Here is a 25,147-nt window from a genome sequence, read left to right as displayed (position 1 = left end):
TCATAAAAATCCAACTGGATTACTGATGCCCTCCAGGGAAAGGAAGCAGTCATCCCTACAGGTCTTGTCTACATGTATCAAGTCCCACATTACATAGTTGACTGTTAATGTTCTCAACTAACTGCATTTATATAGCGCTTTTCACAACCAATTCAAAGTGCTTTACATTCAATGAAGTACATCTGAAATGTAGTCACTGTTGTAATGTAGGAAATGTGGCAGTCAATTTGCACACATCAAACTCCCACAAACAGCAATGTGACCTGCTTTGTGATGTCGATAGAGGTAGAAATACTAGCCAGGACACAGGATCGACATTAAAATATGCTTTGCCAGCACAGCCCAAAGAGAAAAGTCGAATAAGAATGCAGACTGATCAAGATACATAGCCTAAATAATTACCTTTCTTAAAAATAGGGACCAAGAAGGTTTGAAGAACCTAGGTACATGGTTAAAAAGTGAGGCATCAAGCCTTCAAAAGGTAGGAATAACTGTGTCAGAGAAGAAACAACGAAATGATTAGAAACAGCTGGTCAAGGAACAAGCAACACTGGGCATCACTAAACAGGTTCAAAACATTTTGCGAGGGGTAACAGATACCAAACTTGGAGGTTTGGCAAACAGGATGATGCCAATCGACAGCCACAGGGCATAGATAGGCTAGAAGAATGGCAGACAAGTCGCAGATGGAACTTAATACAGAGAAGTATGAGGTGATGCATTTTGGCAGAAGGAATAGGGAAAGCCAATCTCGACTCAATGACAGTTCTAAAGAGTGTACAGGGAGAGAGATCCCTGGGGGTTCATGTGCATAGATCTTTGAGGGTGGCATGAGAAAGTAGTTAGCAAAGTATATGGGATCTTGGAATTTATAAATAGAGGTATTGAGTACAAAAGCAGGGAAGTTGTGCCGGATATTTATAAAGCTCTTTTTAGACCACAAATAGAGTATAGTGTCCCTTGCTGCTCACCGCACTGCAGGAAGGATGCGAGGGTCCTTGAAAGGGCACAGAGGAGATTTACCAAGATGGTTCCAAGGATGAGGGATCTTAGCTACAATGTTAGGTTGGAGAAGCTGAGGTTAATCTCCTTGGAGCAAAGATGATTGAGGGGAGATTCAATAGAGGCATACAAGATTATAACAGGTTTAGATAAGGGAGACAAAAAAACAGCTGTTCCCATTAGCTGATGGTACAAAGACTAGGGGGATACAGATTTAAGGTTTTGGGCAAGAGTTTCGGGGGGGGGGGGGGGGGGGGGAACCTTTTTTTAAAAACACAGCAAGAGGTAATGACCTGGTACTCGTTGCCTATGCGGGTGGTGGAAGCAGAGATGGTCAATGATTTCAAAAGGAAATTGGACAGGCACTTGAGGGAAATAAAACTGTAAGGCTATGGGGATAGAGCAGGGGTATTGGATTGGCTAGATTGCTCTACAGAGAGCCAGTAAGGAGTTGATGGGCCGAGTCACCTTCTTCTGTGCTGTAATAACTATGACTAAGTGATAGTCTACGGTTGAAACAACAACGTAAAGGAAAAGGGTTGAAGTCCTACAGACAAGAGTTTCAGGAGCTAGCGAGGAAGTTGATGAGTAGGTTCACAAAGGTGGTATTCTCCTGAATACTCCCACTTTCTAGTGAGTATAGCGACAGCAAGAGAGACAGGTTAACACGTGACTGGAGAGATGGTGCAGGAGAGGGGGCTGCAGATTCCTGCGCCTTTGAGGCCAGTTCTGTTGCAGGAGGGTCTGTAGAAGATGGATGGGTTGCACCCCAACAGGGCTAGTACCAAATGTCATCACAGGGAGGTTAACAAGTGCTGTGGGGAGAGGGACACCAGAATGAGGCATCAGAGAGGAAAGACAAGGTGCACAGATAATTGGGAGGGAGAGACAAAGAACATTAGAATAAAGTATAGTTCAGACATAAGAGGGATCAAACTTGTGGGGGGGGGGGGTGGTGGGGGAGGAGGGGAAAATGCAAAGCAGTGGAGTTTGGAGTGCGAGTGTGTAAATAAGGTTGGTGAATCACAAGCGCAAATTGCCACATGAAGCAATAATGGAGGGGCTCAAATGAATGGGAAGAATTGGGCACCTAATATTCCTGGCCTCAAGGTATGCAGCAAAGGTAGGGAAGGAAAAAAAGGTGTTAGCAGTATTAATCAAAGATGTAAATTATCCCAACAAAAACTGGGAAAATAGTACAACGGGTAACAAGGGGAAGGTATTCCTGAAATGTGTACAAGAAAACTTTCATGATCAGTATGTTTCCAACCCAGTGAAGGAAGAAATAATGCTGGAGCTAGTTCTAGGGAATAAAGTGGGGCAAGTGAAGCATGTCAGTTGGGGAGCATTTGGGGAACAGAGATCACTGGTCTGGAGGACATTAGCTATGAGAGGTTGGATAAACTCGGATTGTTTTCACTGGAACGATGAAGGTGGAGGGGCGACATGATAGAGGTTTACAAAGTTATGAGTGGCATGGACAGAGTGGATAGTCAGAAGCTTTTCCCCCAGGGTGGAAGAGTCAGTTACTAGGAGACATAGGTTTAAGGTGTGAGGGGAAAAGTTTAGAGGGGATGTGTGAGGCAAGTTCTTTACACAGAGGGTGGTGAGTGCCTGGAACTTGCTGTCGGGGGAGGTGGTGGAAGCAGGTACGATAGCGACATTTAAGAGGCATCTTGACAAATACATGAATAGGATGGGATTAGAGGGATACAGTCCCCGGAAGTGCCTGTTCCTGTGCTGTACTGTTCTTTGTTTTTTTGAAAATACTCAACTGGAAGAGGTATTATTTTAGTAAGTTGAAAAGAGATTTGGCCCAGTTGGATTGGAAATAAAGACTGGCAGGTAGAACAGTAAATGAGCAACATGAGGCAGTCAAACAGGAGATAGCCTGGGTACCAATAAGACACATTCCCACGAGGGGAAAAGGGAATCCAAACTTACAGCTCTGTGGATGACTAAAGAAATCTGATATTAGAATGTAACAGAAAAAGGCGGCTTATGATAAATGTCAGGTTCACAATATAGCAGAGAACCAAGCTAAATACAAAAAATACTGTGAGAATAGATTAATGGGCAACATAAAAGAGAAACCAAGGCTTTTTATAAACATTTAAACAGAAAAAGGGTAGTGCAAATTATGGACCAAAAAAGCAATCTTCTCATGGAGGCAGAGGGCACAGCTGAGGTAATAAATGAGTACTTTGCATTGGTCTTCACTACACAGGATGATGCCAATGTTATAGTAAAAGGAGAAGGTGGTAGAGAAGTTGGACAGGATAAAATAGATAGAGAAGGTACTTAAAAGGCTGACGGCATTCAAAATGTAAAAAAGTCACCTGGTCCAAGTGGGATGCATCCTAGGTTAATGAGAGAATCAAGGCTGGAAATTGTGCAGGCTCTGGCCACATGCTTCCAATCCGCCTTGGATATGGGAGTGTTGCTAGAGGACTGAAGATTGCAAATGTTACACCCCTGTTCAAAAAGAGGGGGGGAAAAACACAGCAACTACAGGCCAATAGCCCTTACAGCAGTGGTGGGGAAACTTTGAGACAATAATCAGGCATATGAGTGAACAAATCAAGGCCAGCATGGATTTGTTAAAGACAAACCATGTTTGACTAACTTTTTTTTGTTCTTTCTTTGACTAACTTGATTGAGCATCGGCTCTACCCCTCTCCCTGGTAATTGTCTGAGGCTGAACCAGACTGTTCACAACCTTGGGGTCACATTTGACCCAGTGATGAGATTCCAATGACATATCCGCCCCGGCATTAAGACTGCCTATTTCCACGCCTTTAACATCGCCCAACTCTGCCCCTAGCTCAGCTCATCTGTTGCTGAAACCCTCATCCATGCTTTTGTTAGGTCTAGACTGGACTATTCCAACATACTCCTGGCCCACCTCCCACATTCGACACTCTGTAAACTTGAGGTATTCCCAAATTCTGCTGCCTACATCCTTACTTGCACCAAGCCCCATTCACCCATCATCCCTGTGCTCACCAACCGACACCGGCTCGCGGTCAAGCAGAACGTCAATTTTATAATTCTCATCCTCGCTTTCAAATCCCTTCATGGCCTCGTCACTGCCTATCTCTGTAATCTCCTCTAGCCCCACAATCCCCAGAGATATCTGTGCTTATCTATTCTGGCTCAAGCATCCCTGATTTATTCGCTCCATGATTGGTGGCTGCCCCTTCAGCTGCCTAGGTCCTAAGTTCAGGACTTCCCTCATTCCCTCCCTAAATTTCTCCACCTATCTATGCATCTTTAAGACACCCCTTATAATCTACCTCTTTGACCAAGCGTTTGGCCATCTACCTTAATATATATGTAGTTTGGTTTCCAAATTTGCTTTACAATGCTCCTTTGAAGTGCCTTGAAACATTTTATTGTCTTAAAGGTACTATATAAATACAAGTTGTTGCGGCTGTTGAGTTCTTTTACGAACTAACAGGTAGGGTCAATGAGGGTAGTGCGGTTAATGCTGTGCAAGTACCACACAAGACCTGTTTGCAAAATTGAAGCCCATGGGATTAAAGGGGCAGTGGCTGCATGAATACAAAATTGGCAAAGGGACACAGTATTGGCAAACTTTTGTTTTTCAAACTGGTAAGTGGTATTAGCCAGGAGTTGGTATTAGGATATGCATCTTTTGATACCTATTAAATGACCTGGAGATACAGAGCATAATTTCAAAGTTTGGAGATGACATGAACTTGGAAATGTTGTAAATAGTGAATTGTAACAAGATAGTAACAAACTTCAGAAGGACATAGACAGACTGGTGAAATGGACACCCACATGGTGGATGAAATTTAACAGAGGTAGAAGAATGAGGAGGTGCAATATAAACTAAATGATACAATTTTAAAAGGGGCGAAGCCAGGCCAGGGGTCTACATATATATACAAATCTTTGAAGATGGTAGGACAAGTTGAGACAGCTGTTAAAAATGCATAAGGGATCCTGGACTTTAAAAGCAAGGAAATTTATATTAAACCTTTATATACAAAAAAACACTTTTAGGCTGGAGTACTACGGCTAATGCTGGGTACTGCACTTCAAGAAGCATGCAATGACTTTGAAAAGGATTTAATAGAATGGCACAAGGCATGCAGGACTGTATTTATTTATTTATAGATACAGCACTGAAACAGGCCCTTTGGCCCACCGAGTCTGTGCCGACCAACAACCACCCATTTATATTAACCCTACAGTAATCCCATATTCCCTACCACCTACCTAAACTAGGGGCAATTTACAATGGCCAATTTACCTATCAACCTGCAAGTCTTTGGCTGTGGGAGGAAACCAGAGCACCCGGTGAAAACCCACGCGGTCACAGGGAGAACTTGCAAACTCCACACAGGCAGTACCCAGAATCAAACCTGGGCTCCTGGAGCTGTGAGGCTGCGGTGCTAACCACTGCGCCGCCCTAGTTATGTAGTTATGTGGAAAGACGAGAGAAACCAAGACTGTACTCCTTCCTGGGAGCTGAGGAGGTTAACGGGAGATTAGGTAGGTGTTCAAAGGCAAGAAGGGGTTTGATACAGTAAATATAGGGAAACTGTTTCTAATAATCAGAGGAGACAGTTGTAAGGTAATTGGCAAAAGAACCAGAGGTGACACGAGAATTTTTTCTTTCTAAAGGCAGCGAGTTATGAGCTGGAATGCACTGCCTGGAAAGGTAGTGGAACCAGATTCAATTGTAACTTCCAAAAGTAAATGTGATAAATAATTGAAGGTGAAAAATTTGCAGGGCTATGGGGAAACAACAGCAGAGTGGGCTGATTGGAAAGCTCTTTCAAAAGGCTGTCACAGGCAAGATGGGATGAATAGCCTCCTTCTCTGCTGTTTCAATGAACAAAATTCTTATCAGTTGATTTATAGTATGAAATAAGATGGGTTTGGTTTGTTGGATGAGATTCTGCAAGAGGCAACTAGAGAGTTAGGATAAAAAAGGAGAGCAAGATGTTCGGGAGACGGGCTGAAGTACTGTGCCAATTAGCAACATAGGAAGCTGACAAACTATTCAAAGTTATTCATGAACAAAAAGGACTTGGCATTAGCTTGACCACAGCAGATGAAAGCACCAAAGTCACTACAAGTCTTCTGACATGCAACTTCAGCAGGGAGAAATTAGTCAAGATTCAATTTTCTTTGCAAGTTGCTACATTCTACAGCGCTATAATCTTAGTAGGGTAATAGAGACAGACCAAGTAAGAAAATCCAGTTGTGCTGGGGAAAATCTTGGGTGTTGAGACTGTGATGCATTGCAATCCTGGACTGTATTTGCATTATTATTCACATTGTTGATAAACAAAAACAAAGACATCACCAGAGATAAAATTCTTCCCTCTGATACTTAAACCTAACTCCTAGTGAGCATAAATCCAACCTTTAGCATTTGCATAAAGGCACATTCTTGAGCAATGGCACAAAGCTTTACTATGCATTTCCACTGCTGAAAATGTTTTATTCTTCACAGATTTTTTGAACTTAGTAGGTGTTGTCATCAACTGTGTTTTCTGTTTGAAGTGTGCGGTGAGACACATTTATAGTCCAACAAACAGACCGGATATAAAACGCATTTTAAGTAGCAAAGACAGAACACTGGTGCTATGGTTACATAATGTTGAGGGAATATCGATAATTTAGCCCTTTCCTCCATATGCGAGAGTTAAACATTAATCCGTACTGAATGGAGGATACCTACTGCTAACTACAAACAAACTTAGGGAATGCGAGTCTTGGAAACAAATCATGGCTTCCAATTGCCGCTCAATGACAAGAGAGCCTTATTTAACCCAATGAGATGCCAGTTTTCTTGTTGCTCCACAGCTCCCTTTCATTCAAAGCCTTCAAACATGAGGGGCTGAATTTTACCGGCCCCTCGACGCCGCGGATCACGGCATGGGGGGGGCCGGTAAAATTCTGCGGGGAGAGGCCTGCCTCGACCTGCAACGTCAAGAAGGGCCCGCCGTCTTTTAGCAGCAGCTGGGGGGACCTCGGTGCACCCACCTGCCCGCGCCCAACCACCGCCCCCCCCAACCCAAGTAGCGATGGGACCTTCATCTGCATATTTAAATTAACATGAATAATATGTAAATATACTTACCTGCAGGCGGGGGCCGTCCCACGCCAATTTTATGGTTGCCATTCGTGCTTCATGCGCCTTCGGAACTCCATACAGAGTTCCGAGGTGAGAACCTGGTGGGATGGGCGAGGAATAAAATTTTCAGGGCAGAAGGGGTGGGGGAGCAGGAAAACAATTTTGATTGGTGGGAAGGGGTTGAAGGGTACAAGTTTGAAGGTTGGGGGGTAAAGTTCAGTTAGGGAAAAAGTAATTTTTTAGTTATCCCGGGCAATGAAATTACCATTGAGGAGGTTGGAGAAGTGCCTCCATCATAACAGTTTTTATTTAATAAAAAAATTAATAATGCTACACCTTTAAAATTGTCATTTTCGCTAACGGCTTAAAGCCCTTTAAAAATGGCACCAGCATCTGCATGGGGGCACATGACGCCATTGCCGGGGACGCGGCAGCTACTCCCTCTATGCCATCAGGGGTGGCCACTCTGCCCTCTCTATTTAAATGAGTCCCCATGCGTAAAATCGCAGGGGCACCTCGGCGGCACTTCCGTGTCAGAAAGCTGCCGAGCTAAAAGTGCACCACCGCGGAGCGCAATTAAAATTCAACCCGAGGAGTATAAGTAACAGGTTCAAGGAAAAGTTAGCACAAATGGCCTCAGATTCCCCAGACTGGAGAGAAGGTAAAGGCCCTGACTCCTGACCACTATCTGGTAGGGGAAGATCATCAGAAAAACATGGAATTTGATTAAAATGCCATCTAATCCTCTACTGTAAGTAAATAAAGGCCATATTAATTTCTTATGAACATTAAACAGTTATTCCCAGTTTCAAATTTGATTTTAGCAAAGCACTACCTGGAACACAACTCATCACGGGACAGGGTCTTGAAGTCCGATTCACTTAAGCGAACCTATTGTGGAACAAAACAGGTCATTAGTTATTGCTATTACAAGTGACACAGATATAGTTTACTTAATAGTTTTTTGTGCTTACCTTCTTTGGGAGAGGTTCTTCATTAGTCATTCTGATATCTGGAAAAAAAAAGTTGATAAGTTAATAATCTACGCTGTTAGCCACAATCTTCTTACAATTAGTTAGGAATAATTAAATATTACCATCACTGGGTTTGGCATAATGGTACCAATGCCACAGAAAATAAAAGCCAGTACTCTTTATATATCACCCTAAATTCCTCCCACCACTCTAACAGATGTATTACTATCAGTATGGAACCCCAGTGTTTTCACAGTTCAAAATATTATGGCAACCAAAATCTACAACAGCAGTATGTGCATCACAGTTCAAGTGGACAAAACAAGAAAATTCCCTCAGTATAACATTGTGAATACATTTAAGGCTGGGATAGACAGATTTTTGGTCTCAGGGAATCCAGGGATATTGCGAGCAGGTGGGGAAGTGGAATTTAAGCCTAAGATCAGTCATGATTGTATTGAATGGCGGAGCAAGTTCAATGGGCCATATGGTCTACTCCTGCTCCTATTTCTTGTGCTCTTGTGAAAATTTCACATTATCTACCAAGTCTCACTGTAATCCTAATGACAGAGAACACATTAACTGCCTCAAAAAACAATAAATGTTGACATCAAAAAAATCTATTGCTTAAACCGATCCAAAGAATTAGTTCACATCATGAAATATCCTGTAGCTCACAATCTATACAACTGTTAACATAGGCTAACCGATTTGATTAAAGAGATATAGTTGACAATTAAGCATAAACCACATATATTACTTCAATTTCTTTCTGTAAATTGGTCATGTTCTTCTTCATTGATCCTAATTTGGAAGTTTATTTAAACTAAGGAATAAAAATGCAGCAAGTGGGTTATATATTGCTCTCTGGTATTTTACAACTATTATACTGGTTGAATTTGTACAAATCAATGAGGCAGAAGGCACCTAGTCAAAAGGGATGGGTTGCACTCAACAGGGCTGGAATCAATACCCTCGTGTGGGGGGGTTCACTAGCGCAGTTGGGGAGGGTTTCAACTAAATTGGCAGCAGATGGGCACCAGCTTATAGAAGTAGAAAACAGGAATAGGGTACATAATGTGAATGTGTTGGGCAGTACTAGAGAAGGAAGCAGTTCCATATTAGACAGGAGCGGACTGAGAAGGGCTAAGAGGAATTCAAAGACAGGATTACAAAATGCACAAAGTGTAATGAATAAGGTTGTGCTACAAGCACAAAAAGCAGTATGATGTAGTGGCTATAACGGAAATGTGGTTTAAAAATGGTGAGGGACTGGGCGCGAAATATACAATATACATTGTTCAGAAAAGATACAGAAGGAAAATGGTGGGGTAGCAATACGGATTAGGGAAGACTGTTTGAAAGAAGGGATGTCCTTGAGGGGGCAAGGACAGAATCCATTTGGTTAGAGTTGAGAAACAAAAAAGGTATGATCACCCTACTAGGGGTGTTCTACAGGCCTCCAAATAGCGAGACAGAGAGACAGAGGAGCAAATCTGCAGAAAAATCAGAGAGATGGGCAAGAATTATAGAGTGGTGAAATTGGAGGACTTCAATTACCCAAATATCGATTGGGATAATTTTAGAGTAAAGGGTAAGAAGGGAAGGAATTTTTGAAATGTGTTTAGGAGAACTTCCTTGATCAGTATGTTCTCAGCCCAATGAGAAAAGAGGCATTGCTGGAAAATAAGGCAGGCCAAATGGACAAAGAGTCTACGGGGAAGCACTTGGGTAAGAGTGATCATCGTATCATAAGGTTGAAACTCATATTGCAGAAAAGCAAAGAACGATACAAGGTAGAACAGCTAAGTTGGAAGAGGGCTAATCTCAACGCAATGAGAAGGGATCTAGCCAGGATAAAATGAAACCAAAGACTGACAGGCAAAACTGTAACAGAACAATGGATTATCCTTAAGGAAGAGATGTTTAGGGTCCAGGCTAGGTACTTTCCAACAAGGACAAAGGTAGGTGAGCCAAAAGCAAGGGAGATCAAGATTATAATGAAACAAAAAAAAAAAATGCATACCAGGTGAATTCTTCAAATGCGATGCAGGCCAAATACAATTTGCTGAGAGGGGAGGTGAAGAGGAAAATAAGATTGGCAAAGAGACAATATGCGAATAGAATGGCAGCCAAATAAAAGGGAACCCAAAACCCTTCTACCAGCATGTAAATAGTAAGAGGTGGAGTGGGGTAAAGCATGGCTACCCGACCCCTACTAGACCCAATGATGTGTCAGGTTCGGGTTGGGTCTCTCTTCCGAATCTAGCATTCGGACTCGGGTTGGGCTGGATGTGGACAGTGCTGCCTTGCTATGGGAAGTAATCTTCAACTGAACATTCAGGTCATGGCGGGAAACATGCAGTCCACACTCTGCAGTGAGCGTCTCTATGACATCATTGCGCTCATGCATCCAAAAGTGATTCTACACTACAATGCACTATGGACGCTCGTGTGTGAAAGTTGGGGGGGAGAGGGGGGGGGGGGGAAAAAAGAGTGCGTGCCATTGGTTCCTGGTGACGACATCAAGCTCAGATTCCCAATTCCCAACTCTATCTGCATGATTCTGCAGGAATAGCCTGCTGCCAGAACGGATGAACAGGATCACAACATTTGGACAAGGTACAGCACAATAACCTGTTTGATATCATTAACTTTATTACGGTAGTCGGGTCGGGTCAGGCATGGAAAAAAATTAAAGGACTCTGACCCGGGTCGAGTACGGATTGGATGTGGTCGGGTTTCAATTTTATACCTGAGCAGGCCTTTAGAGTGGGGCCTACAGGGTAATATATGCTTAGAGGCACAGGGCAAGGCTAGAATACTTAATGAGTACTTCGTATCAGTGCTTACGAAGGAAGAAGAATCTGACAAAATATTGGTAGAAGCGAAGAGAGTAGAGGCAATGGATAGGGTAACAATTGAGTGTGAGGAGCTACTGAAAAGACTGGCTATGCTTTGGGTAGATAGGTCACTTGGCTTGCATCCCAGATTGCTAAAGGAAATGGGGTTGGAGATGGCAGAAGGGCTTGCCATAATCTTCCAATCTTCCCTAAAAATGGGGGAGGTGCCAGAAGATTGGAGAGTGGCAAATGTGACACCCTAATTCAAAAAAGGCCATCAGGACAGTCTTAGCGACTACAGGGCTGTTAGCGTAACATCAGTGGTGGGTAAGGTTTTAGAAATAATATTCAGGGAAAAAAAAAAATCAACAGGCATTTGGAGAGGTTTGAGTTAATTAAGGATAGCCAGCACGGATTTGTAAAAGGCAGATCATGCTTGACAAATCTGAGTTTTTTTGATGAATTAACAGAGAAGGTTGATGGAAGGGAATGCGATGGATGTTGTCTATATGGATTTTAAGAAAGCATTTGATAAAGTACCATATAAAAGGCTGGTTAACAAAATTGAGTCACACGGAATAGGAGGGTCAGTGACCAATTGGATAAAAAGAATTGGCGCAAGGACAGAAAACAGCGAGTCATAGTAAATGGCTGTTTCTCCAACTGGAGGATGGTAAGACAGTGGCGATCCCCAGGGGTCAGTGCTGAGACCACTGCATTTTTTATTTTTATATATAAATTTGTCAATAACACCAAATTTGAAAGTGTGATAAACAGTGAGGAAGATATAAACCGTCTGCAACAGGACATAGATAAGCTAGCAGAATGGGCAAACAAGTGACAAATGGAATTTAATGCAGAAAAGTGAGGTAATGCGTTTTGGAAGAAGAAATAGGGTGAAGCAATATAGACTTCATGGTGCAGTTCTGATCACCACACTTCAGGGAGGATGTGAGCGTCCTTGAGGGTGCACAGGAGATTTACCAGAATGGTTCCATGGCGGGGGATTTTAGCTACAAGGTTAGGTTGGAAAAGCTGGGGATGTTCTCCCTGGAGCAAAGGAGGTTGAGGGGCGATTTGATAGAGGTGTACGAGATAATAACAGGCTTAGATAAGTGAGACAAGGAAAAACTGTTCCATTAACTGATGGTACAAGTACTAGGTGACATAGATTTAAGATTTTGAGCAAGAGATGCAGGGGGAAAGTGAGGAAGAACTTTTTACACGGTGAGTGGTAATGACCTGGAACTTGCTGCCCACAAGGGTGTGGAAGTGGAGACAATGATTTCAAAAGAAAACTGGACAGGCACTTGCAGGAAATAAATTTGCAGGGCTATGGGGGAGTGGGGCCGACTGGGGTGCTCGTCGGAGCCAGCATGGATTTGATGGGTCAAATGGCCTCCTTCTCTGCCGTAAATGACTAAGTCAAATATGTCGTTATTTTTAGACGTTGAATGCAAAATAAGTCATGATTATTACAGAAGAATGAATTTCTTTAACCCCAAAAGTACAATAAAAGCAAGTTGTAAATGACCACTTTATGCTTTCCATTTTCCATGAATCTAACAATAATCGAGTGGTAAATGCCCCTTTGTTGATTCTGCAATGCCACATTCTTCAGTAAACCTTTGAGCCTCCTCCCACGCACCCCATCAACATAACCTTCTATTCCTTTATCCTTCATATTTATCTAGCTTTCCCTTAAATGCATCTATGCTATTGACCTCAACTATATCCTGCAGTAGCAAGTTCTACATTCTAACCACTCTGGGTAAAAAATAAGTTCATTCTCAATTCCCTACATTTATGGCCCCCAGTTTTGGACTCCCCCACAAATGGAAACATTTTCTCCAAGTCTACCCTGTTAACCTTTTTATAATCATATACAGCTGTGTCAGGCTGTTTTCCTTTTTCATTTGAGAAAAGAGCTCTGGTCTGTACTCTTTCCTGATAGTTAAATCCTCTTAGCTTTGTATCATCCTTATAAATCTTTTTTCCACTTTGTCCAGTGCCTCCATATCCAGATCTGTGCACAGTGGTCTAACCAAGGTTTTATAGAAGTTTAACCTCCCTGCTTTTCAATTGAACCCCAGTGCTTTGTTTGCTTTTTCACAGCCTCATTAACCTGATTTAATTTGTGTATCTGTACCCCTAGACCCTTTTGCTCCACCACCCCATCTAGAAACTTATTTTCAAAAGGAGTACATGACCTCATTCTTTCTATCAAAATACACCACCTCACACTTACCTATATTGAAATTAATTTGCCTATTGCATACTTATTCTGCAAGTTTATTAATGTCTTCTTATAATTTGCCCCAGTTTGCTTCCCAATTTGGCACTATCAGCAAAAAATTGTACCTGATTCCAGAGTACAAATTGTTTACATCAATGGCGAACAACAGTGGTCCCAGCACCAATCCCTGTGGAACATCACTTCCCACCTTTTCCCAGTCTGAGTTGCTACCCTTACTTGGTTTTTAGGCAGCTTGCTATCCATTCTGCTACTTGCCCCAAGTCCACATGCTCTGACCTTACTCATGAGGATACAGTGCGATGGCTTACAAAGGCCATCGAAAATCCAAAGGAAGGCTAATGTTGCTATGCCACTGTCTTATTTGACATTTCTAACATATGACTACAAAAATGCAATACAATGTGACAATTTTGAAACAATCTGAACCTCAACAGAAACTTGAGATTGCAAGGATGTTTACCACCCCAAAAAAAATTCCCACTGTTGCACTTAATACCCTTGGGTAGCATTCCCAGGATCTACTTAGATAAAAACACCTCTAAGACTCGCTCATCACTCAAAAGTTTGCACAAAACTTCACTCAGCCAAAGCAGTTTTAATATCTGGCTTCACAAAATGATGTTCGTTCATTTAAAAAAAAAAATGAATAGAAGCAGGAGTTTCTTCCCACTATGCCCAATTTTATAAATTGGAATGGCATCTTATTTGTCAAAAGTTGCTAGTTTGCATAGCATCTAGAATCATAGAATAGTTACTGCACAGGCGGCCTGTTGTGTCCCTGCCAGCTCTCTGCAAGAGCAACTCAGCTAGTCCCACTCTCCGCCTTTTCCTTATAGCCCTACAAACTTTTTCTCTTCAGATAATTTCCCAACACCCTTTTGAAAGCCATGATTGAATGGGCCCCCAACACAATCTCAGACAGTGCATTCCAGATCCCAACCGCTCGCTACGTGGAAACATTTTTAATGCCGCTTTTGGTTCTTTTGCCATTCACAAATCGGTGTCCTCTGGTTCTTGACTCTTCCACCAACAGGAACAGTTTCTCACTATCTACTCTGTCCAAACCCCTCATGAATTTGAACACCTACCAAATCTTCTTTCAACCTTCTCTGCTCTATGGAGAACAGCCCTTCTCCAACCTATCCATGTAAGTGAAGTTCCCCATCCCTGGCTGCATTCTTGTACATATTTTCTGCACACTCTCTAATGCTTTTGCATCCTTCCAGAAGTGTGGTGCCCAGAATTGGGCACGATACTCCAGTTGAGGCCAGATTAGTGTCTTATAAGGATTCACCACAACCTCCTTGCTTGCACTCTATGCCTCTATTCATAAAGCCCAGGATCCTATATGTCTTATCATTTTCTCAACCTCCTCTGCCACCTTCAACTATTTGTGCACTCACACTCAGAGGTCCCTCTGCTCCCGCACCCACTTTAGAATTGGATCCTTCATTTTATATTACCTCTCCTCATTCTTCCTACCAAATGTCTCACTTCACATTTCCCTGTATTAAATTTCATCTGTCACTTGTCTGCCCATTCCACCAGCCTACGTCTTAAAGTCTATCTCTGTTCTCCTCACAGTTCACAAAACTTCCAAGTTTTGTGTCATCTGTAAATTTTGAAATTGTGCTCTGCACACCCAAGTCTCGGTCATTAATAGAGATCAAGAAAGTGGCCCTAATAGTGATCCTTGGGGAACTCCATTATGTGCCTTCCTCCAGTCGGAGGAAGGACCGTTCAAAGAACAAAAGAACAAAGAACAGTACAGCACAGGAACAGGCTATTCGGCCCTCCAAGCCTGCGACAATCTTGATGCCTGCCGAAACTAACCTCTATTCCCTTCCTATTCATATTTTTGTCAAGATGTCTCTTAAACGTCGCTATCGTATCTGCTTCCACCACCTCCCCTGGCAGCAAGTTCCAGGCACTCACCACCCTGTGTAAAAAACTTGCCTCGCAAATCCCCTCTAAACTTTTCACAATGATTGTTTCCCATCTTTCAGCCAACTTCATGTCCATGCTGTCACTGTCCGTTTTATTGCATGTGCTTCAACTTTGCTGACAACCTTGTTATGTGGCACTTTATTAAACACCTTTTAGAAGTCCATATGTCACCATCAACCCTCTCTGCTACCTCATCAAAAAACTCAATCAAGTTAAATACGATTTGCTCTTAATAAACGTGTGCTGTTTTTTCTTAATTAATCCACATTTGTCCAAGTGACTGTTAATTCTGTCCCAGATTATTGTTTCTAAAAGCTTCCTCACCAAGGTTAAATTGACTGGTGTGTAACTGTTGGGCTTATCCTTACACCCTTTTTTGAACAAAGGTACAACATTTGAAATTCTCCAGTGCCCTGTATCTAAGGAGGATTGGCAGATTATGGCTAGTGCCTCTGCAATTTTCACCCTTACTTCCCTCAATCTCCTCAGATGCATCTGATCCTGTCCTGGTGACTTATCAACTTTAAAAGTAGAGCCCAGCCTAATACTTCCTCTTTATCAATTTTAGTCCACTCAGTATCTCAACTACCTCCTGCTTCACTATGATTTTGGAAGCATCTACTTCCTTGGTAAAGACAGATGCAAAGTATTCCATGTGTGGATCCCCTTTCTAGTCCCTAAACGGCCCTACTCCTCCTTTTACTACCCTTTTAGTATTTATATGGCTATAGCAGGCCTTTTGATTCCCTTTTATATTAGCTACCAGTCTCCTTACATACTCCATGCTTCTCATTTCTTTTTTTTCCACTTTCCCCCTGAAATTTCTATATTCAGCCTGTTCTCACTTGCATTAATCAACCTGACATCTGTCATATGCATCCTTTTCTGTTTCATTTGCATCTGTATTTCTTGTCATCCAGGGAGCTCTGGTTTTATTCGTCCTACTTTTTCCACCCACAAGAATGTACCTCGACTGTACCCTAACCAATCCTCTTTAAAGGTCATTGTTCCATTACAGTTTTGCCTGCCAATCTTTGATTCCAATTTACCTCTGCAGATTTGTTCTCACCCCACTGAAATTGGCCCTCCCCTCCTCCAATTAATTAATTTTACTCTGGATTGCTCCCTGTCCATTTCCATAACTAACCTAAACCTTATGATACTATGATCACTAACTCCTAAATGTTCCCCTACTGACAGTTAATCCACTTGGATCCATCTCATACCCTGGAACCAGATCCAACATTGCCTCCTTCCTCATTGGACTGGAAACATATTGATCAAGAAAACTCTCAATATACTTCAGAAACACTTCCTCCTCTCTGCCCTTTGCACTATTATCCCAGTCTAGATTAAGATAATTAAGGTCTCCCATTATAACCACTTTATAGTTTTTGCACCTCTCTAATCTCCTTGCAAATTTGCTCCATTTCTCACTATTTAGTGGCCTATAGAATACACCCAATAGTGTAATTATACCTGTACTGTTCTTTGGTTAAAGCTAATAGATTCTATCCTTAACCCCTCTCAGACATCCTCTCTCTCTCCCCAGCACTAACATTCTCCTTAGTCAATAATGTCACCATTCCTCCGCTCTTTCCTTCCCTACTTTTCCTGAATACCTTTGATTTGATTTATTGATTTAGAGATACAGCACTGAAACAGGCCCTTCGGCCCACCGAATCTGTGCCGACCAACAACCACCCATTTATATTAACCCTACAGTAATCCCATATTCCCTACCACCTACCTACACTAGGGGCAATTTACAATGGCCAATTTACCTATCACCTGCAAGTCTTTGGCTGTGGGAGGAAACCGGAGCACCCGGCGAAAACCCAGGCGGTCACAGGGAGAACTTGCAAACTCCGTACAAGCAGTACCCAGATTCGAACCCGGGTCCCTGGAGCTGTAAGGCTGCGGTGCTGACCACTGCGCCACCATAGACTCTTCAATTGCTGTTAAGTAAACACTGAGCAGGTTCAGATGTCAATTGAGAGGCACTGACATTTCCAGCTCCAGTACGGACTTTGGGAGAGTTCCCTTGTTTTTTTTTCCATTATAATCCGCACCACTTACACCGTCCGCGCTTATCCTGGACAAACAGCTCTAACCATTTGCCATAGGCATCAATTACCAAGGTATCATTTAAAATGTATATAGTTTTGGTTCAAGCAGAATAATTCCTTGAATCGGCTGTGTGCATCCCTTAAAACCTTTGATTCTTGGTGATCCTTTCACAATTACATTATTTAAGGCCAGAAAATGACCGCATAACTGGAATGTATTTAAAGGGGGACAAGCAGCAATGGCATCATCGCTGCTTCAAGTGTGTGCATCCCTTAAAACCTTTGATTCTTGGTGATCCTTTCACAATTACATTATTTAAGGCCAGAAAATGACCGCATAACTGGAATGTATTTAAAGGGGGACAAGCAGCAATGGCATCATCGCTGCTTCAAGTCCCCCGGGACCTCGAACTCCTGTGAGCCCTTCTTGCTGGTTTGTTAAATTCATCATTGCTGGGGATAATAGACAACAGTAATTTGTGCATGTTACCCACCAGCTCCAGGATCTCAGCTATCAGATACTACTGCCCCAACGGTTTTGCATAGAAGAGAGTAGACATGGACAAAAGTACTTCTCAATTTGTTGGCTACAGTGTTCACTACATATAATCGGAAAATCAGGTTGATGCAACATGCCCACAATAAGTGCTGCAAGTTATATTTTGAAAAGCAATACTGAAATGTGAAAGGACAGGGAACATCCACCAGACTACAATATGAAAATTTAAGATGAAATCTCCAATCTTACATAAACACTTAAATATATTGGGTTATTGTGGCTTATTTAATACCAGTAGGAATTCCTACTAGGATTACAAGATACACCATGCAAACTGGAGAGAAAGAAAGAAGCACTTGGCTATAGGTTGTATTGTTAAATGTACAGATGTAGGTACCTTGATTTGAATTTAGTGCAATAGATTTTTGGAGAGAGAGTGTAAAAAATATTTTCTATCTCACAGGAATTGTTCTATATAACACGTTGCTTTTTACCACTTCAGGGCTTCTTGGCCAAACAAGGGCAAGAAACACAAATTGCAAATGCACAATGAAAGATGCTTTTGTTGATAATTGCTTTGTCTTCAAGAACTTTGATTATTTCTTCAGGATCAAAGCAGTTGGTAATGCATATACCAGCACTAAGGTATACAGAAGATTTCAAATTTGATTTTCAGTCTCTGGGTTACCTGGGCCCAGAATATTCTGGAGCTGGGCATCTCCACGAGATGGATTTTTTCCCCCCTCATCATTCAGCTCTAATTAATTTTGCATTGCAAATTGGTGCAAGTTGAACAATGGGACCAATAGTCTATCTCCTTAAGCACTGAAATCTCAGGATAGAGAAATAGAGCAAATGATGAAGGATACAGGGTGAATGAGTGTCAATTTAAATACAGGAAGAGAAAATAAAGGAGAAAATTTGAAATACAAAGGAAAAGTTTTTAAAAATTTACAAACTTGTAGGGACAGTATACTCCACTTTTAACTGTTCCCATTCTAGACTGCTAGGTTTTAATGACATTACAGAAACATAAATGCCATCATTAAAAGGGTCGTTAGGTTGTGAAATACCAGTCCTAACTTCCTGCAGCAAGTTTATTTTGTATTCATGGCACAAATCCAGCAATTTCTTGAATCTTATGGGGAGACTGACAGCGAGACCTTTTTTATGTGATATACACCACAGAATGGCACAAACCACCCAGCAATTTATGGCGACTCAATTCCAAGTGCATCTCATCCTCGCCACAAATGGTTGGATTTTATTTTATAAAATACCTTTACCTCACCATTATTTTGCCAGCAATTTCTTTGATCTCAGCCTGGACTTCAATTGGGTATTACAAATGGCTATAGCACCCCTGAATCTCGTGATCCCTCCCCGCATTTTCTCATATCTTTGTCTTAAACGACATTGGTTATCTTGTACCCACCTTTATCTGTATTCCTTTCTTGAAGTTGGGTTACACTAAGTGACAAAGTACATACAAGGGAATCGAAAAAACAAAATGCACATTGCAGTGTAATAGATACTACACTGGTAAAAGCTTTTCACCCTTGGATATTTAAACGTTTGATGTGAAATTTACTTTTCAAATATTAGCAACCCAGCATATATACATGACCAGTTCTATCCATGTAAAGGTGACAGTGACCAGAATAAACAGGACATTTTTATAAACGTTATCCACATTAAGACAAATCTAAACACAATAACTCTGCAACACAGCGGATTAATCTAGTGTGTCAAGACCTACAATCCCGCCCAAAGCTCCAAATCTCAACGAGAATCAAGAAAGAAAGGAAAACATGTCTACTCAATCACCATCTGCGCTATTCGGTTAAAAGTTGCCTGTTTGGAAAAATCTCTATCAATTCAAGTCGGGGGCAAAGATCGGACGATTTATGCATTATACTGTGGAAACAGGTTTGTCTCGTTCGTGTTACAAGCCCGCTCCCTCCATTTTTGCATCCAACCACGATCCTTAAGGATTCCATTTCCTGAGATGTAAAACAAGTAACAAGGCCCAACAACAACTGGACGCCCCCGAAACAAACCCATCCTGTCGTTCGACCCATTTAGATGCCGACAGCATGTGTTAAGTAGTTCAGGCCTAGCTTTAAAATACGGTGCAGGCAAAAGACCCGCTTAGTGTAATTTAAAACAAATGCACACACTTAACAGAGAAAACGCGCGTTGCTCTCCACTTTTGAAAACCCCGGAGACAAGGCAAAACGTTATTGTTCAGAAACACAAACCGTGAGCCTGGCTGTAAGGCCCCCAGTGTGAGGAGGGGCCTGGATCACTACAGTTCTACAGAAGTATACCCCTTTTCTGATTCAACCCGTCGTTTGCGAGGATCGAAAATCCTACACAAAATGGCGCCGATAGTCTCCGTCCCAACAGCGCCGAATCCGCACGACGCACGCATACGTACGAAGAAACAACCTACCCCACCCGCCGCCGCTCTCACTCACCCAACACCCTCCTTCTACCACTTTCCCCGATGTCGTTGCAATGTCCTATGCCACCTCTCAATAAAAAAGACAAAATGTTGCCGTTGTTCTTTAATATGACTGATAATGGACAGAAGAAAACAAATCAAGTGAACCTAAAACAAACCACCATGTGTGTCAAGGAATAAGTAAACGCACGAGTAAGACGCATCACGGAAAAGAACACGCACTTCAGAGTTAAATAGCGGGACAGCAAGCGGAGTAACACACGGAACCGGATAACCAAATAATTCCTTCCGCATTGCGATGCAGGAATAGAGCATTAGGTTCGTGTGGGGAAAAAAAAGCTTGGGCCTTGGAAATACGTTGGTTCTAATAGGGGTGGAACCGCAACTTTCATTAAAGGGAGATTAAAAAAAGACAATGATTTCACGAACAATATTGTGCACCTTTACATCAAAGGCAATATAACTGTTGTGTGTGTTTTAAATTAAATGATTAACCAAAAGAAGCAGAGTCAGTAAAATGGTGGGTCTGAGTTGAAAGGTCAAGGACGGTGAGCGGTGTTATGTACAGGCCCTGAGCGGGGGTTTCATATTGTGTCCTTGACCGGTCGTGAAACGCATATTTCAGTCCGAATAGTGTTAAACAAAGTCAGTTACTTCAAAGGTGAGTGTTATCAAAATTAATTTGAAAAGAGTGCGGCGGCAGCAGCTGGAGATCCTAACGAGCTATCCCTCATTTCGCGTAGGAAAGTTTGATGTTTCGTCTCCTCTCCAACTATCAAAACGGAGCAAACTAACACCCTCCCCACCCCACATCCCACCTCCACCCCACCCCTCCCCTCCCTCCCCACATCCACCTCCACCCACCCTCCCTCCCCACATCCCCACCTCCACCCCTCCCTCCCCACATCCCACCTCCACCCACCCTCCCCACATCCACCTCCACCCCACCCTCCAACATCCACCTCCACCCCACCCTCCCCACATCCCACCTCCACCCACCCCTCCTCCCCACATCCCACCCCACCCACCCCTCCTCCCCACATCCCACCCCACCCCTCCCTCCCCACATCCCACCTCCACCCCTCCCTCCCCCCCACATCCCACATCCACCCCACCCCTCCTACATCCCCCTCCTCCCCACATCCCACCCTCCTCCCCACATCCCACCTCCAGCCCCATCCCCACATCCCCCCTCCTCCCCACATCCCACCCCCCTCCCTCCCCACATCCACCTCCACCCCATCCCCACATATCTCCCCCCCCTCCCACATATCTCCCTCCCCGCATATCTCCCCCCCTCCCACATAGATCCCCCCCCTCCCTACATCTCCCCTCCACATATCTCCCCCCCCCTCCCCATCATATCTACCCCCCTCCCACATATCTCCCCCCCCTCCCCACATATCTCCCCCCCCTCCCCACATATCTCCCCCCCTCCCACATATCTCCCCCCCCTCCCCACAGATCTCCCCCCCCTTCCCCACATATCTCCCCCCCCCTCCCCACATATCTTCCCCCCCTCCCCACATATCCCCCCCCACATATCTCCCCCCCCCTCCCCACATATCTCCCCCCCCTCCCCACATATCTCCCCCCCCTCCCCACATATCTCCCCCCCCTCGCCCACATACTCCCCCCCTCCCCACATATCTCCCCCCCCTCCCCACATATCTCCCCCCCCTCCCCACATATCTCCCCCCCCTCCCCACATATCTCCCCCCCTCCCCACATATCTCCCCCCCCTCCCCACATATCTCCCCCCCTCCCACATATCTCCCCCCCCCTCCCCACATATCTCCCCCGCTCCCCACATATCTCCCCCCCCTCCCACATATCTCCCTCCCCCTCCCCACATATCTCCCCCCCCTCCCCACATATCCCCCCCCTCCCACATATCATATCTCCCCCCCCTCCCCACATATCTCCCCCCCCTCCCCACATATCTCCCCCCCCTCCCCACATATCTCCCCCCCCTCCCCACTTATCTCCCCCCCCTCCCACATATCTCCCCCCCTCCCCACATATCTCCCCCCCCTCCCAAATATCTCCCCCCCCCCCACATATCTCCCCCCCCTCCCCACATATCTCCCCCCCCTCCCCACATATCTCCCCCCCCTCCCACATCTCCCCCTCATATCCCCCCCTCCCCACATATCTCCCCCCCCTCCCCACTATCTCCCCCCCCGCCCCACAATATCTCCCCCCCTCCCCACATATCTCCCCCCCCTCCCCACATATCTCCCCCCCCCTCCGCCACATATCTCCCCCCCCTCCCCACATATCTCCCCCCTCCCCACATATCTCCCCCCCCTCCCCACATATCTCCCCCCCCTCCCCACATATCTCCCCCCTCCCCAATATCTCCCCCCTCCCCACATATCTCCCCCCCCTCCCACTTATCTCCCCCCTCCCACATATCTCCCCCCCTCCCCACATATCTCCCCCCCTCCCCACATATCTCCCCCCCCTCCCCACATATCTCCCCCCCCTCCCCACATATCTCCCCCCCCTCCCCACATATCTCCCCCCCCTCCCCACATATCTCCCCCCCTCCCACATATCTCCCCCCCCTCCCACATATCTCCCCCCCTCCCCACATATCTCCCCCCCCCCACATATCTCCCCCCCTCCCACTATCTCCCCCCCTCCCCACATATCTCCCCCCCCCTCCCCACATATCTCCCCCCCCCTCCCCACATATCTCCCCCCCCCTCCCCACATATCTCCCCCCCCTCCCACATATCTCCCCCCTCCCACATTCTCTCCCCCCTCCCAACATATCTCCCCCCCCTCCCCACATATCTCCCCCCCTCCCCACATATCTCCCCCCTCCCCACATATCTCCCCCCCTCCCCACATATCTCCCCCCCTCCCCACATATCTCCCCCCCTCCCCACATATCTCCCCACCCTCCCCACATATCTCCCCCCCTCCCACATATCTCCCCCCTCCCACATATCTCCCCCCCCTCCCCATATCATATCTCTCCCCCCACTCCCCACATATCTCCCCCCCGCCCCACATATCTCCCCCCCTCTCCCACATATCTCCCCCCCTCCCCACATATCTCCCCCCCTCCCCACATATCTCCCCCCCTCCCCACATATCTCCCCCCTCCCCACATATCTCCCCCCCTCCCCACATATCTCCCCCCCTCCCCACATATCTCCCCCCCTCCCCACATATCTCCCCCCTCCCCACATATCTGCCCCCCCCCCCAACATATCGCCCCCCTCCACCACATATCTCCCCCCCTCCCCACATATCTCCCCCCTCCCCACATATCTCCCCCCCTCCCACATATGCTGCGCCCCCCTCCCCACATATCTCCCCCCCTCCCCACATTTCTCCCCCCCTCCCCACAGATCTCCCCCCCTCCCCACATATCTCCCCCCCTCCCCACATATCTCCCCCCTCCCCACATATCTCCCCCCCTCCCCACATAGTGCTCCCACCCTCCCCACATATCTCCCCCCCTCCCACATATCTCCCCCCTCACCACATATCTCCCCCCCTCCCCACATATCTCCCCCCCTCCCCACATATCTCCCCCCTCCCCACATATCTCCCCCCCCTCCCCACATATCTCCCCCCCTCCCCCATATCCCCTCCCCACATATCTCCCCCCCCCCCTCCCCACATATCTCCCCCCCCCCTCCCCACATATCTCCCCCCACTCCCCACATATCTCCCCCCCTCCCCACATATCTCCCCCCCTCCCCACATATCTCCCCCCCCTCCCCACATATCTCTCCCCCCCTCCCCACATATCTCTCCCCCCTCCCCACATATCTCTCCCCCCTCCCCACATATCTCTCCCCCCTCCCCACATATCTCTCCCCCCTCCCCACATATCTCTCCCCCCCTCCCCACATATCTCTCCCCCCTCCCCACATATCTCTCCCCCCCTCCCCACATATCTCTCCCCCCCTCCCCACATATCTCTCCCCCCTCCCCACATATCTCTCCCCCCCTCCCCACATATCTCCCCCCCTCCCCACATATCTCTCCCCCCCTCCCCACATATCTCTCCCCCCCTCCCCACATATCTCTCCCCCCTCCCCATATCTCTCCCCCCCTCCCCACATATCTCTCCCCCCCTCCCCACATATCTCTCCCCCCCTCCCCACATATCTCTCCCCCCCTCCCCACATATCTCTCCCCCCCTCCCCACATATCTCTCCCCCCCTCCCCACATATCTCTCCCCCCTCCCCACATATCTCTCCCCCCCTCCCCACATATCTCTCCCCCCCTCCCCACATATCTCTCCCCCCCTCCCCACATATCTCTCCCCCCCTCCCCACATATCTCTCCCCCCTCCCCACATATCTCTCCCCCCCTCCCCACATATCTCTCCCCCCCTCCCCACATATCTCTCCCCCCCTCCCACATATCTCTCCCCCCTCCCCACATATCTCTCCCCCCTCCCCACATATCTCTCCCCCCTCCCCACATATCTCTCCCCCCCTCCCCACATATCTCTCCCCCCCCTCCCCACATATCTCTCCCCCCCTCCCCACATATCTCTCCCCCCCTCCCCACATATCTCTCCCCCCCTCCCCACATATCTCTCCCCCCCTCCCCACATATCTCTCCCCCCCTCCCCCACATATCTCTCCCCCCCTCCCCACATATCTCTCCCCCCCCTCCCCACATATCTCTCCCCCCTCCCCACATATCTCTCCCCCCTCCCCACATATCTCTCCCCCCCTCCCCACATATCTCTCCCCCCCTCCCCACATATCTCTCCCCCCCTCCCCACATATCTCTCCCCCCTCCCCACATATCTCTCCCCCCCTCCCCACATATCTCTCCTCCCCCCCTCCCCACATATCTCTCCCCCCCTCCCCACATATCTCTCCCCCCCTCCCCACATATCTCTCCCCCCCTCCCCACATATCTCTCCCCCCCTCCCCACATATCTCTCCCCCCCTCCCCACATATCTCTCCCCCCCTCCCCACATATCTCT

The 25,147-nt window shown here is 45.9% G+C and overlaps 1 protein-coding gene across 8 annotated transcripts in view; it reads right to left on the bottom strand.

The window, feature by feature from the left end:
• wtap (WT1 associated protein) overlaps window positions 1-20,388 on the bottom strand; it is an 81,306-nt gene extending 60,918 nt beyond the window's left edge. For 2 of the 8 annotated variants that reach the window (XR_010976192.1, XM_068044730.1), the window contains exons 1-3: window positions 20,367-20,388; window positions 8,095-8,132; window positions 7,956-8,011 (exon numbers count right to left, since the gene is read on the bottom strand). Coding sequence is in view for 7 of the 8 variants with exons in the window: in XM_068044730.1 (XP_067900831.1) it covers window positions 7,956-8,011; window positions 8,095-8,132; window positions 20,367-20,379 (107 nt within the window). In the remaining variant the exon portion in view is untranslated. The other 6 variants (XM_068044733.1, XM_068044731.1, XM_068044735.1 and 3 more) reach the window with 6 other exon arrangements.
• Window positions 20,389-25,147: the final 4,759 nt, after the last annotated feature.

The sequence above is a fragment of the Heterodontus francisci genome, chromosome 13 (genome assembly GCF_036365525.1).
Source record: "Heterodontus francisci isolate sHetFra1 chromosome 13, sHetFra1.hap1, whole genome shotgun sequence".
Lineage (NCBI taxonomy): Eukaryota > Metazoa > Chordata > Chondrichthyes > Heterodontiformes > Heterodontidae > Heterodontus > Heterodontus francisci.
The sequence above is the reverse complement of the archived record's forward strand: the minus strand, read 5'-3'. Positions and strand labels throughout refer to the sequence as shown.